We start from the raw sequence: 12,744 nt of genomic DNA, 5'->3' as shown, positions 1-12,744 counted from the left end.
GGATAGGGTCCAGTCGGGTCAGGTCCGGTCGGATAGGGTCCAGTCGGGTCAGGTCCGGTCGGATAGGGTCCAGTCAGGTCAGGTACGGTCGGGTCCGGTCGGGTCAGGTCCAGTCGGGACAGGACCGGTCGGGTCCAGTGTGGTCAGGTCGGGTCGGATAGGGTCCAGTCGGGTCAGGTCCGGTCGGGTCCAGTCGGGTCAGGTCCAGTCGGGACAGGACCGGTCGGGTCCAGTGGGGTCAGGTCCGGTCGGATAGGGTCCAGTCAGGTCAGGTACGGTCGGGTCAGGTCCAGTCGGGACAGGACCGGTCGGGTCAGGTCCAGTCGGGACAGGTCCGGTCGGATAGGGTCCAGTCGGGTCAGGTCCGGTCGGGTCCAGTCGGGACAGGTCCAGTCGGGACAGGTCCAGTCGGACAGGCCCAGTCGCGTCAGGTCCGGTCGGGTGCAGTCGGGTCCGGTCCGGTCGGATAGGGTCCAGTCGGGTCCGGTCCAGTCGGGACAGGTCCAGTCGGACAGGTCCAGTTGGGTCAGGTCCAGTCGGGTCCAGTCGGGTCGGGTCCAGTCGGATAGGGTCCAGTCAGGTCAGGTCTGGTCGGGTCCAGTCGGGTCAGGTCCGGTCGGATAGGGTCCAGTTGGGTCAGGTCCGGTCGGGTCAGGTCCGGTCGGGTCCAGTCGGGTCAGGTCCAGTCGGGTCCAGTCGGGTCAGGTCCGGTCGGGTGCAGTCGGGACAGGTCCAGTTGGACAGGCCCAGTCGGGTCAGGTCCAGTCGGGTGCAGTCGGGTCGGGTCCAGTCAGACAGGGTCCAGTTGGGTCGGGTCCAGTCGGGTCAGGTCCGGTCGGATAGGGTCCAGTCGGGTCAGGTCCGGTCGGGTCCAGTCGGGTCGGGTCCGGCGGGTCAGGTTGGGTCCGGCAGGTCAGGTCGGGTCCGGCGGGTCGGGTTCAGTCGGATAGGGTCCAGTCAGGTCAGGTCCCGTCGGGTCAGGTCCGGTCGGATAGGGTCCAGTCAGGTCAGGTCCCGTCGGGTCAGGTCCGGTCGGATAGGGTCCAGTCAGGTCAGGTCCGGTTGGGTCCGGTCGGGTCCAGTCGGGACAGGTCCGGTTGGGTCCGGTCGGGTCCAGTCGGGACAGGTCCGGTCGGGTCCAGTCGGGTCAGGTCCGGTCGGGTCAGGTCCGGTCGGATAGGGTCCAGTCAGGTCAGGTACGGTCGGATAGGGTCCAGTCAGGTCAGGTACGGTCGGGTCCGGTCGGGTCAGGTCCGGTCGGATAGGGTCCAGTCAGGTCAGGTCCGGTCGGATAGGGTCCAGTCAGGTCAGGTCCAGTCGGGACAGGTCCGGTCGGATAGGGTCCAGTCGGGTCAGGTCCGGTCGGATAGGGTCCAGTCGGGTCAGGTCCGGTCGGGACAGGACCGGTCGGGTCCAGTGGGGTCAGGTCGGGTCGGATAGGGTCCAGTCGGGTCAGGTCCGGTCGGATAGGGTCCAGTCGGGTCAGGTCCGGTCGGGACAGGACCGGTCGGGTCCAGTGGGGTCAGGTCGGGTCGGATAGGGTCCAGTCGGGTCAGGTCCGGTCGGGACAGGACCGGTCGGGTCCAGTGGGGTCAGGTCCGGTCGGATAGGGTCCAGTCAGGTCAGGTCCAGTCGGGACAGGACCGGTCGGGTCCAGTGGGGTCAGGTCCGGTCGGATAGGGTCCAGTCAGGTCAGGTCCAGTCGGGACAGGACCAGTCGGGTCCAGTGGGGTCAGGTCCAGTCGGATAGGGTCCAGTCGGGTCAGGTACAGTCGGGACAGGACCAGTCGGGACAGGACCGGTCGGGTCAGGTCCAGTCGGGACAGGTCCGGTCGGATAGGGTCCGGTCGGGTCAGGTCCGGTCGGGTCCAGTCGGGACAGGTCCAGTCGGGACAGGTCCAGTCGGACAGGCCCAGTCGGGTCAGGTCCGGTCGGGTGCAGTCGGGTCCGGTCCAGTCATACAGGGTCCAGTTGGGTCAGGTCCGGTCGGATAGGGTCCAGTCGGGTCCGGTCCAGTCGGGACAGGTCCAGTCGGACAGGTCCAGTCGGGTCAGGTCCGGTCGGGTCAGGTCCGGTCGGGTCCAGTCGGGTCAGGTCCGGTCGGATAGGGTCCAGTCAGGTCAGGTCCGGTCGGGTCCAGTCAGGTCAGGTCCAGTCAGGTCAGGTCCGGTCGGGTCCAGTCGGGTCAGGTCCGGTCGGGTCCAGTCGGGTCAGGTCCGGTCGGATAGGGTCCAGTCAGGTCAGGTCCGGTCGGGTCAGGTCCGGTCGGGTCCAGTCGGGTCAGGTCCGGTCGGATAGGGTCCAGTCAGGTCAGGTCCGGTCGGGTCCAGTCAGGTCAGGTCCAGTCGGGTCAGGTCCAGTCGGGTCAGGTCCGGTCGGATAGGGTCCAGTCAGGTCAGGTCCGGTCGGGTCCAGTCAGGTCAGGTCCAGTCAGGTCAGGTCCAGTCGGGTCAGGTCCGGTCGGATAGGGTCCAGTCAGGTCAGGTCCAGTCAGGACGGGTTGGGTCCGGCGGGTCCAGTCAGGTCAGGTCCGGTCGGATAGGGTCCAATCAGGTCAGGTCCGGTCGGGTCCAGTCGGGTCAGTTCCTGTCGGGTCCAGTCGGGTCAGGTCCGATCGGGTCCGGTCGGGTCCAGTCGGGTCGGGTCCGGTCGGGTCCAGTCGGGTCAGGTCCGGTCGGGTCCAGTCGGGTCCAGTCGGGTCCAGTCGGGTCAGGTCCGATCGGGTCCAGTCGGGTCAGGTCCGGTCGGGTCCGGTCGGGTCCAGTCGGGTCAGGTCCAGTCAGGTCAGGTCCGATCGGGTCCAGTCGGGTCAGGTCCGGTCGGGTCCGGTCGGGTCAGGTCCGGTCGGGTCCGGTCGGGTCCAGTCGGGTCAGGTCCGATCGGGTCCAGTCGGGTCAGGTCCGGTCGGGTCCGGTCGGGTCCAGTCGGGTCAGGTCCGGTCGGGTCAGGTCGGGTCCAGTCGGGTCAGGTCCAGTCAGGTCAGGTCCGGTCCATTCCGGTCCAGTCCGGCGGGGCGCTCACCGTGGGGTCGAACTGGATGCAGGTGATCCCCTCGGTGCTGCCTTCCAGAGTCACTCTGTGGGTCAGCGAGCCTGGTGACATCATCAGTGAGGTCACAACAACATCAAAGCCTGACAGCGATCAGCTGACCCGGGTCGGGTTACCTGCTCGGACCTCCCACAGCTTGATGACCCGGTCTGTTCCCCCAGTGGCCAGCAGGTCCGAGCTGCAGCTGAACCGTACTGCGTTGATGCCTTGCTCGTGGGCCTCCTGGAGACAGTGACAGGTTGTAGCCTCGGTCACCATGGTAACCTCGGTCACCATGGTGACCAGGCGGCATGAGGTCAGAGTGGGCGTGGTTCTGGTGGGCGGGTTACCAGGACTTGCAGGGCTCTGCCGGGAACTCTGGTGGACGCACAGATCCCGACCGGACCCGGCCGGTCCTCCGGCGGGCCGCAGACCGAGTGGCCCCGCCTCTTCCTGCTGATGTCACACACACACACACACACCGTCAGAGCAACGCACACACCGCTGACCTCTGACCTGCGGCTCCAGAACGCACCCGAACAGATGTCTGATGGAGGCGAACATCCTTGGAGACGTCACCGACGCCGACCTGCAACACAAGCCACCTGCCGTCACCATGGCAACGGATGTTCCGGAATAATTTCATATTCCAGAGTCTTCCGCTCGCCGTTCCCACCTGAAGAGACGGGCGTGTCCCCGCTCAGCTGCTTCGTCCCGGCGCCACGGAGACGAAGACCTGGACGCGACGGCGGACGCCCCGCTGGACACCATGGCGCCGGACGTCGGCCCGCTGGACGCCATGGCGCCGGACGTCGGCCCGCTGGACGCCATGGCGCCGGACGTCGGCCCGCTGGACGCCATGGCGCCGGACGTCGGCCCGCTGGACGCCATGGCGCCGGACGTCGGCCCGCTGGACGCCATGGCGCCGGACGTCGGCCCGCTGGACGCCATGGCGCCGGACGTCGGACCGCTGGACGACAGACAGAGACAGAAGTCTGGAGGACACACTCAAACGCGCTAACATCAACAGACAACCCTCACCTGTCCGCGCTGACCTTTGACCTCACCGCCGGCGGCAGCGTCGCATCACGAGCTCTGAAACACAAACGCCACGTTAAGCAGACACGCCTCTGCTGTCCCGGAGGTGTGCTGCGTTCAGGTACCTGGACCGCCGCTGGTTTCTGTGGTTCATGCGGGCGGCCGCCTGGTTCTTCAGGTGCATCACCTCCTCCAGGAGCTGCTCCTCCTTCACCTTCTCCTCCCTGAGGCGTGACTCCGCCCCCTCCTGCCGCTTCAGGAGCTCGTCGTACTTCTGTTTCAGCCGCCCGTTTTCCTCCTGAACCGTCTCCACCCGCTCCTGCAGCGCCCGATGAGCATCAAGCGCACTCCCACGCCGACGCTCCTCCTCCTGCAGTCTGACACCACAGAGGAAGAGGAAACATCCTTGTCGTCATGGTAACACCGAGTCCCTGTCTCCACCCGTCCCAGAGGAGCAGGATGGAGGACGAATCCATCACACCCAGGCACCAACGTTTGATTCCGTCAGTCTGGTGTGGACGTGCAGCTGAACCGCGACACCTGAACGCATCACAGGTCCGACACGCCTGTCTGGGGTTCTGGTGGTGCCGCCCGCTGGTTCACACGGCCTTGATGAACCTTGTCTGCAGTCTCACGGAGACAGAACGATGCGTCCAGGTGGGACAGGTGTGCGGGACTCACCTGCCTTGCTGCTCCCGGAGACGGCGTCCTTTGATCTTCAGCTGCTCCTGCAACTCCACCACCTGATAGGCCAGCTGGAAGCACAGAGGTCATGTGATCAGACCTGATGACATCAGCAACCACGTCCAACGTGGTTCAGGTCAAACACGGGGATCAAACCACCGAGCTTCGCCTTCCTTTGAATATTCAGGAGACCTTTCTGAAAGCTGATTGGACGATATGCTGCGTGTCCGCATCACATGATTCATTTTCACAGAGCGAAGAGACGCAGCATCATCATCATCTTCATCACCATCATCATCATCACCAGGTATCTGCAGGTGTTTCCTCCACCTGCAGATACAGAACATGAAGTGATGGTTGGATATAAAATGCTCCCCAATGTGGCTTATCTGTCCCTGCTGGTGGACATGGAACATGGAGACTCTGGACTCCAGTCCGGCACCTTCCAAAGGGAAGGGACTGACAGGTCGGGTCCGCTCCTTTTCCCAACCCAGAGCAGAGGAACAGAACGATGTTCTCCACAGCCAGACGTGGTGTAGCGGCCATCGGGCAGATGGAGGCAGGTGGAGGTGCCTCCATGCCCAGGAGGAAACCTGTTGTACAGCTGCAGATGTCTGCAGATAGTGGAGACGCTACATAACATGCTACTAAATGGAAACGTGTCCCGTTCAGCTGCGACCAGCGCTGTTGTCCCCGACCTCCAACCATCATGTTGGAACCAAACTGCTGCCAAACGTCTAGAAGTGATGCAACACATCAGAGGTGGACAATTCTCATTTATTCACAAGTTTAGTCTCATTTCTGTCTTTATGTCTCCGTCTCCTGCACCTCCTCCTCTGCCAGGACACGCCTGCTGGGGGGACAAGGTGGAACCACTGCCCCCCCCCTCACACTGACAGACTGATAAGAGGGTCTTGGCTGCAGCCTGGAGAATGGGGCGGGGCTGGATACTGGACGTCCCTGTCAGCCCCACCCCATTCTCCAGCTGGGGGTTATTGATGCTGACCTCCTCCGTCTTTCTGGTGGTGTCCATTTCCCTGGTGTCCCTACGAACGCCGCCTGCAGGCATCGTTGCTACGCGGGTCAGAAATGAGGCTCCTGGTGTGGCTGCTGTAGCAGACACTCGGCAGCCTCTAGTGGTCACTGACGGTATTACACCTGAAGCTCCGCCTACATGGTTCAGACTGGACCAATCAGCTCTCACCTCTCCGGTTCTCTTCTTCAGCCGGTTCGTCTGCTGAAGCACCGAGGAGACAGAGCGGCTGCCAGCGGAGGGACGTCTGCAAACACAAAACAAGCGCACCCTTAATGTCCTCAGAACAATCCAGACCCGGTCCAGACCTGGTCCAGACCCGGTCACACTGTAGAGGTCTCAGCTCAGGTGGATTACCTGCAGGACCGGTTCAGGATCCCTTTGGTAAGACTAGTCTTCTCCAGCAGCTGAGTGTCTGAAAGCAGAGAGATGGGTCAGACGTGTCTCTAACAGGACAGACGTGTCTCTAAGAGGTCAGACGTGTCTCTAAGAGGTCAGACGTGTCTCTAAGAGGACAGACGTGTCTCTAAGAGGTCAGACGTGTCTCTAAGAGGACAGACGTGTCTCTAAGAGGACAGACGTGTCTCTAAGAGGTCAGACGTGTCTCTAAGAGGACAGACGTGTCTCTAAGAGGTCAGACGTGTCTCTAAGAGGACAGACGTGTCTCTAAGAGGTCAGACGTGTCTCTAAGAGGACAGACGTGTCTCTAAGAGGTCAGACGTGTCTCTAAGAGGACAGACGTGTCTCTAAGAGGACAGACGTGTCTCTAAGAGGACAGACGTGTCTCTAAGAGGTCAGACGTGTCTCTAAGAGGACAGACGTGTCTCTAAGAGGTCAGACGTGTCTCTAAGAGGACAGACGTGTCTCTAACAGGTCAGACGTGTCTCTAAGAGGACAGACGTGTCTCTAACAGGTCAGACGTGTCTCTAACAGGTCAGACGTGTCTCTAAGAGGACAGACGTGTCTCTAACAGGACAGACGTGTCTCTAAGAGGACAGACGTGTCTAACAGGTCAGACATGTCCATGTCCTCTAGGACACGTGGACGTGATAAACCAGCAGGTGTCTCTGTAACTGGTTCCAGTCTCCTAAACTGGTTCCAGCCTCTCAAACTGGTTCCAGCCTCTGGAACTGGTTCCAGCCTCTGAAACTGGTTCCAGTCTCTGGAACTGGTTCCAGTCTCTGGAACTGGTTCCAGTCTCCTAAACTGGTTCCAGTCTCCGAAACTGGTTCCAGTCTCCGGAACTGGTTCCAGTCTCTGGAACTGGTTCCAGTCTCCTAAACTGGTTCCAGTCTCCAAAACTGGTTCCAGTCTCCAAAACTGGTTCCAGCCTCTCAAACTGGTTCCAGCCTCTCAAACTGGTTCCAGTCTCTGAAACTGGTTCCAGTCTCTGAAACTGGTTCCAGTCTCTGAAGCTGGTTCCAGTCTCTGAAACTGGTGCCAGTCTCTCAAACTGGTGCCAGTCTCTCAAACTGGTGCCAGTCTCTCAAACTGGTTCCAGTCTCTCAAACTGGTTCCAGTCTCCTAAACTGGTTCCAGTCTCCTAAACTGGTTCCAGTCTCTGAAGCTGGTTCCAGTCTCTGAAGCTGGTTCCAGTCTCTCAAACTGGTTCCAGTCTCTCAAACTGGTTCCAGTCTCTGAAGCTGGTTCCAGTCTCCTAAACTGGTTCCAGTCTCTGAAGCTGGTTCCAGTCTCTGAAGCTGGTTCCAGTCTCTGAAGCTGGTTCCAGTCTCTGAAACTGGTGCCAGTCTCTGAAACTGGTTCCAGTCTCTGAAACTGGTTCCAGTCTCTGAAACTGGTTCCAGTCTCCTAAACTGGTTCCAGTCTCTGAAACTGGTTCCAGTCTCTGAAACTGGTTCCAGCCTCCTAAACTGGTTCCAGTCTCTGAAGCTGGTTCCAGTCTCCTAAACTGGTTCCAGTCTCCTAAACTGGTTCCAGTCTCCTAAACTGGTTCCAGCCTCTCAAACTGGTTCCAGCCTCTCAAACTGGTTCCAGTCTCTGAAACTGGTTCCAGTCTCTGAAACTGGTTCCAGTCTCCGAAACTGGTGCCAGTCTCCGAAACTGGTTCCAGTCTCTGGGACTGGATCCAGTCTCTGGGACTGGATCCAGTGTCCTGAACTGGTTCCAGTCTCTGAAACTGGTTCCAGTCTCCTAAACTGGTTCCAGTCTCTCAAACTGGTTCCAGTCTCTCAAACTGGTTCCAGTCTCCTAAACTGGTTCCAGTCTCCTAAACTGGTTCCAGTCTCCGAAACTGGTGCCAGTCTCTGAAACTGGATCCAGTCTCCTAAACTGGTTCCAGTCTCCGAAACTGGATCCAGTCTCTGAAACTGGATCCAGTCTCCTGAACTGGTTCCAGTCTCCGAAACTGGTTCCAGTCTCCTAAACTGGTTCCAGTCTCCTAAACTGGTTCCAGTCTCTGAAACTGGTTCCAGTCTCCGAAACTGGTTCCAGTCTCTCAAACTGGTTCCAGTCTCTCAAACTGGTTCCAGTCTCTGAAACTGGTTCCAGTCTCTGAAACTGGTTCCAGCCTCTCAAACTGGTTCCAGCCTCTCAAACAGGTTCCAGTCTCTCAAACTGGTTCCAGCCTCTGAAACTGATTCCTGCCTCTCAAACTGGTTCCAGCCTCTCAAACTGGTTCAAGCCTCTCAAACTGGTTCCAGCCTCTCAAACTGGTTCCAGTCTCTCAAACTGGTTCCAGTCTCTGAAGCTGGTTCCAGTCTCCTAAACTGGTTCCAGTCTCCTAAACTGGTTCCAGTCTCCTAAACTGGTTCCAGTCTCTCAAACTGGTTCCAGTCTCTCAGACTGGTTCCAGTCTCTGAAGCTGGTTCCAGTCTCCTAAACTGGTTCCAGTCTCTGAAGCTGGTGCCAGTCTCCTAAACTGGTGCCAGTCTCCTAAACTGGTGCCAGTGTCCGAAACTGGTGCCAGTCTCCGAAACTGGTTCCAGTCTCCGAAACTGGTTCCAGTCTCCGAAACTGGTTCCAGTCTCCGAAACTGGTTCCAGTCTCTGGGACTGGATCCAGTGTCCTGAACTGGTTCCAGTCTCTGAAACTGGTTCCAGTCTCCTAAACTGGTTCCAGTCTCTCAAACTGGTTCCAGTCTCTCAAACTGGTTCCAGTCTCTGAAGCTGGTTCCAGTCTCCTAAACTGGTTCCAGTCTCCTAAACTGGTTCCAGTCTCCTAAACTGGTTCCAGTCTCCGAAACTGGTTCCAGTCTCTGAAACTGGATCCAGTCTCCTAAACTGGTTCCAGTCTCCTAAACTGGTGCCAGTCTCCTAAACTGGTGCCAGTGTCCGAAACTGGTGCCAGTGTCCGAAACTGGTGCCAGTCTCCGAAACTGGTTCCAGTCTCCGAAACTGGTTCCAGTCTCCGAAACTGGTTCCAATCTCTGAAAATGGTTCCAGTCTCTGGGACTGGATCCAGTGTCCTGAACTGGTTCCAGTCTCTCAAACTGGTTCCAGCCTCTCAAACTGGTTCCAGTCTCTCAAACTGGTTCCAGTCTCTGAAGCTGGTTCCAGTCTCCTAAACTGGTTCCAGTCTCCTAAACTGGTTCCAGTCTCTCAAACTGGTTCCAGTCTCTCAAACTGGTTCCAGTCTCTCAGACTGGTTCCAGTCTCTGAAGCTGGTTCCAGTCTCCTAAACTGGTGCCAGTCTCCTAAACTGGTGCCAGTGTCCGAAACTGGTGCCAGTCTCCGAAACTGGTTCCAGTCTCCGAAACTGGTTCCAGTCTCCGAAACTGGTTCCAGTCTCTGAAACTGGTTCCAGTCTCTGGGACTGGATCCAGTGTCCTGAACTGGTTCCAGTCTCTGAAACTGGTTCCAGTCTCCTAAACTGGTTCCAGTCTCTCAAACTGGTTCCAGTCTCTCAAACTGGTTCCAGTCTCTGAAGCTGGTTCCAGTCTCCTAAACTGGTTCCAGTCTCCTAAACTGGTTCCAGTCTCCTAAACTGGTTCCAGTCTCCGAAACTGGTTCCAGTCTCTGAAACTGGATCCAGTCTCCTAAACTGGTTCCAGTCTCCTAAACTGGTGCCAGTCTCCTAAACTGGTGCCAGTGTCCGAAACTGGTGCCAGTGTCCGAAACTGGTGCCAGTCTCCGAAACTGGTTCCAGTCTCCGAAACTGGTTCCAGTCTCCGAAACTGGTTCCAGTCTCTGAAAATGGTTCCAGTCTCTGGGACTGGATCCAGTGTCCTGAACTGGTTCCAGTCTCTGAAACTGGTTCCAGTCTCCTAAACTGGTTCCAGTCTCTCAAACTGGTTCCAGTCTCTGAAGCTGGTTCCAGTCTCCTAAACTGGTTCCAGTCTCCTAAACTGGTTCCAGTCTCCTAAACTGGTTCCAGTCTCCGAAACTGGTGCCAGTCTCTGAAACTGGATCCAGTCTCCTAAACTGGTTCCAGTCTCCTAAACTGGTTCCAGTCTCTGAAACTGGTTCCAGTCTCTGAAACTGGATCCAGTCTCCTGAACTGGTTCCAGTCTCCGAAACTGGTTCCAGTCTCCGAAACTGGTTCCAGTCTCCGAAACTGGTTCCAGTCTCCGAAACTGGTTCCAGTCTCCTAAACTGGTTCCAGTCTCTCAAACTGGTTCCAGTCTCCGAAACTGGTTCCAGTCTCCGAAACTGGTTCCAGCCTCTCAAACAGGTTCCAGCCTCTCAAACAGGTTCCAGCCTCTCAAACAGGTTCCAGTCTCTCAAACTGGTTCCAGCCTCTGAAACTGATTCCTGCCTCTGAAACTGGTTCCAGCCTCTCAAACTGGTTCCAGCCTCTCAAACTGGTTCCAGTCTCTCAAACTGGTTCCAGTCTCTCAAACTGGTTCCAGTCTCTGAAACTGATTCCAGTCTCTGAAGCTGGTTCCAGTCTCCTAAACTGGTTCCAGTCTCCGAAACTGGTGCCAGTCTCTCAAACTGGTTCCAGTCTCTGGGACTGGATCCAGTGTCCTGAACTGGTTCCAGTCTCTGAAACTGGTGCCAGTCTCTGAAACTGGTGCCAGTCTCTCAAACTGGTTCCAGTCTCTCAAACTGGTTCCAGTCTCTCAAACTGGTTCCAGTCTCCTAAACTGGTGCCAGTCTCCTAAACTGGTGCCAGTGTCCGAAACTGGTTCCAGTCTCCGAAACTGGTTCCAGTCTCTGAAACTGGTTCCAGTCTATGGGACTGGATCCAGTGTCCTGAACTGGTTCCAGTCTCTCAAACTGGTTCCAGTCTCTCAAACTGGTGCCAGTCTCTCAAACTGGTGCCAGTCTCTCAAACTGGTTCCAGTCTCTCAAACTGGTTCCAGTCTCTCACACTGGTTCCAGTCTCCTAAACTGGTTCCAGTCTCTGAAACTGGTTCCAGTCTCTGAAACTGGTGCCAGTCTCCTAAACTGGTTCCAGTCTCTGAAACTGGTACCAGTCTCTGAGGCTGGTTCCAGTCTCCTAAACTGGTTCCAGTCTCTAAAACTGGTTCCTGCCTCTGAAACTGGTTCCAGCCTCTGGAACTGGTTCCAGTCTCCTAAACTGGTTCCAGTCTCTCAAACTGGTTCCAGTCTCCTAAACTGGTTCCAGTCTCTGAAGCTGGTTCCAGTCTCCTAAACTGGTGCCAGTCTCCTAAACTGGTGCCAGTGTCCGAAACTGGTTCCAGTCTCCGAAACTGGTTCCAGTCTCCGAAACTGGTTCCAGTCTCTGAAACTGGTTCCAGTCTCTGGGACTGGATCCAGTGTCCTGAACTGGTTCCAGTCTCTCAAACTGGTTCCAGTCTCTCAAACTGGTTCCAGTCTCTCAAACTGGTGCCAGTCTCTGAAACTGGTGCCAGTCTCTGAAACTGGTGCCAGTCTCTCAAACTGGTTCCAGCCTCTCAAACTGGTTCCAGCCTCTCAAACTGGTTCCAGCCTCTCAAACTGGTTCCAGTCTCTGAAACTGGTTACAGTCTCTGAAACTGGTTCCAGTCTCTGAAACTGATTCCAGTCTCTGAATCTGGTTCCAGTCTCCTAAACTGGTGCCAGTCTCCTAAACTGGTGCCAGTGTCCGAAACTGGTGCCAGTCTCCGAAACTGGTTCCAGTCTCTCAAACTGGTTCCAGCCTCTGAAACTGGTTCCCGTCTCCTAAACTGGTTCCAGTCTCTGAAACTGGTTCCAGCCTCTCAAACTGGTTCCAGCCTCTCAAACTGGTTCCAGTCTCTCAAACTGGTTCCAGTCTCTCAAACTGGTTCCAGTCTCTGAAGCTGGTTCCAGTCTCTGAAGCTGGTTCCAGTCTCCTAAACTGGTGCCAGTCTCCGAAACTGGTGCCAGTGTCCGAAACTGGTTCCAGTCTCTCAAACTGGTTCCAGTCTCCTAAACTGGTTCCAGTCTCCTAAACTGGTTCCAGTCTCCTAAACTGGTTCCAGTCTCTGAAACTGGTGCCAGTCTCCTAAACTGGTTCCAGTCTCTGAAACTGGTGCCAGTCTCTGAAACTGGTGCCAGTCTCTGAAACTGGTTCCAGCCTCTCAAACTGGTTCCAGTCTCTCAAACTGGTTCCAGTCTCTCAAACTGGTTCCAGTCTCTCAAACTGGGTCCAGCCTCTGAAACTTATTCCTGCCTCTGGAACTGGTTCCAGTCTCTGAAACTGGTTCCAGTCTCTGAAACTGGTTCCGGTCTCCTAAACTGGTTCCGGTCTCTCAAACTGGTTCCTGCCTCTGAAACTGATTCCTGCCTCTGAAACTGATTCCTGCCTCTGAAACTGATTCCTGCCTCTGAAACTGGTTCCAGTCTCTGAAACTGGTTCCAGTCTCTGAAACTGGTTCCACCCTCTCAAACTGGTTCCAGTCTCTGAAACTGATTCCTGCCTCTGAAACTGGTTCCAGCCTCTGAAACTGGTTCCAGTCTCTGAAACTGGTTCCACCCTCTCAAACTGGTTCCAGTCTCTGAAACTGATTCCTGCCTCTGAAACTGGTTCCAGCCTCTGAAACTGGTTCCAGTCTCTGAAACTGGTTCCAGCCTCCGAAACTGGTTCCAGCCTCCGAA

The 12,744-nt window shown here is 56.9% G+C and overlaps 1 protein-coding gene across 3 annotated transcripts in view; it reads right to left on the bottom strand.

Moving 5' to 3' along the window:
- The window catches only part of LOC306760751 (protein Atg16l2-like), a 60,805-nt gene that overhangs the window by 9,129 nt on the left and 38,932 nt on the right, over positions 1-12,744 (bottom strand). The window contains exons 2-11 of one of the 3 annotated variants that reach the window (XM_079246731.1): positions 6,140-6,197; positions 5,954-6,029; positions 4,747-4,820; positions 4,191-4,442; positions 4,069-4,122; positions 3,704-3,997; positions 3,563-3,616; positions 3,378-3,483; positions 3,165-3,270; positions 3,022-3,092 (exon numbers count right to left, since the gene is read on the bottom strand). In XM_079246731.1, coding sequence (XP_079102857.1) covers positions 3,022-3,092; positions 3,165-3,270; positions 3,378-3,483; positions 3,563-3,616; positions 3,704-3,997; positions 4,069-4,122; positions 4,191-4,442; positions 4,747-4,820; positions 5,954-6,029; positions 6,140-6,197 — 1,145 coding nt within the window. The remainder of the gene's footprint in view (positions 1-3,021; positions 3,093-3,164; positions 3,271-3,377; positions 3,484-3,562; positions 3,617-3,703; positions 3,998-4,068; positions 4,123-4,190; positions 4,443-4,746; positions 4,821-5,953; positions 6,030-6,139; positions 6,198-12,744) is intronic. The other 2 variants (XM_079246732.1, XM_079246733.1) reach the window with 2 other exon arrangements.

This window comes from Telmatherina bonti, assembly GCF_933228915.1.
Source record: "Telmatherina bonti genome assembly, chromosome: 9".
In the NCBI taxonomy this organism is placed as follows: Eukaryota; Metazoa; Chordata; class Actinopteri; order Atheriniformes; family Telmatherinidae; genus Telmatherina; species Telmatherina bonti.
The sequence above is the reverse complement of the archived record's forward strand: the minus strand, read 5'-3'. Positions and strand labels throughout refer to the sequence as shown.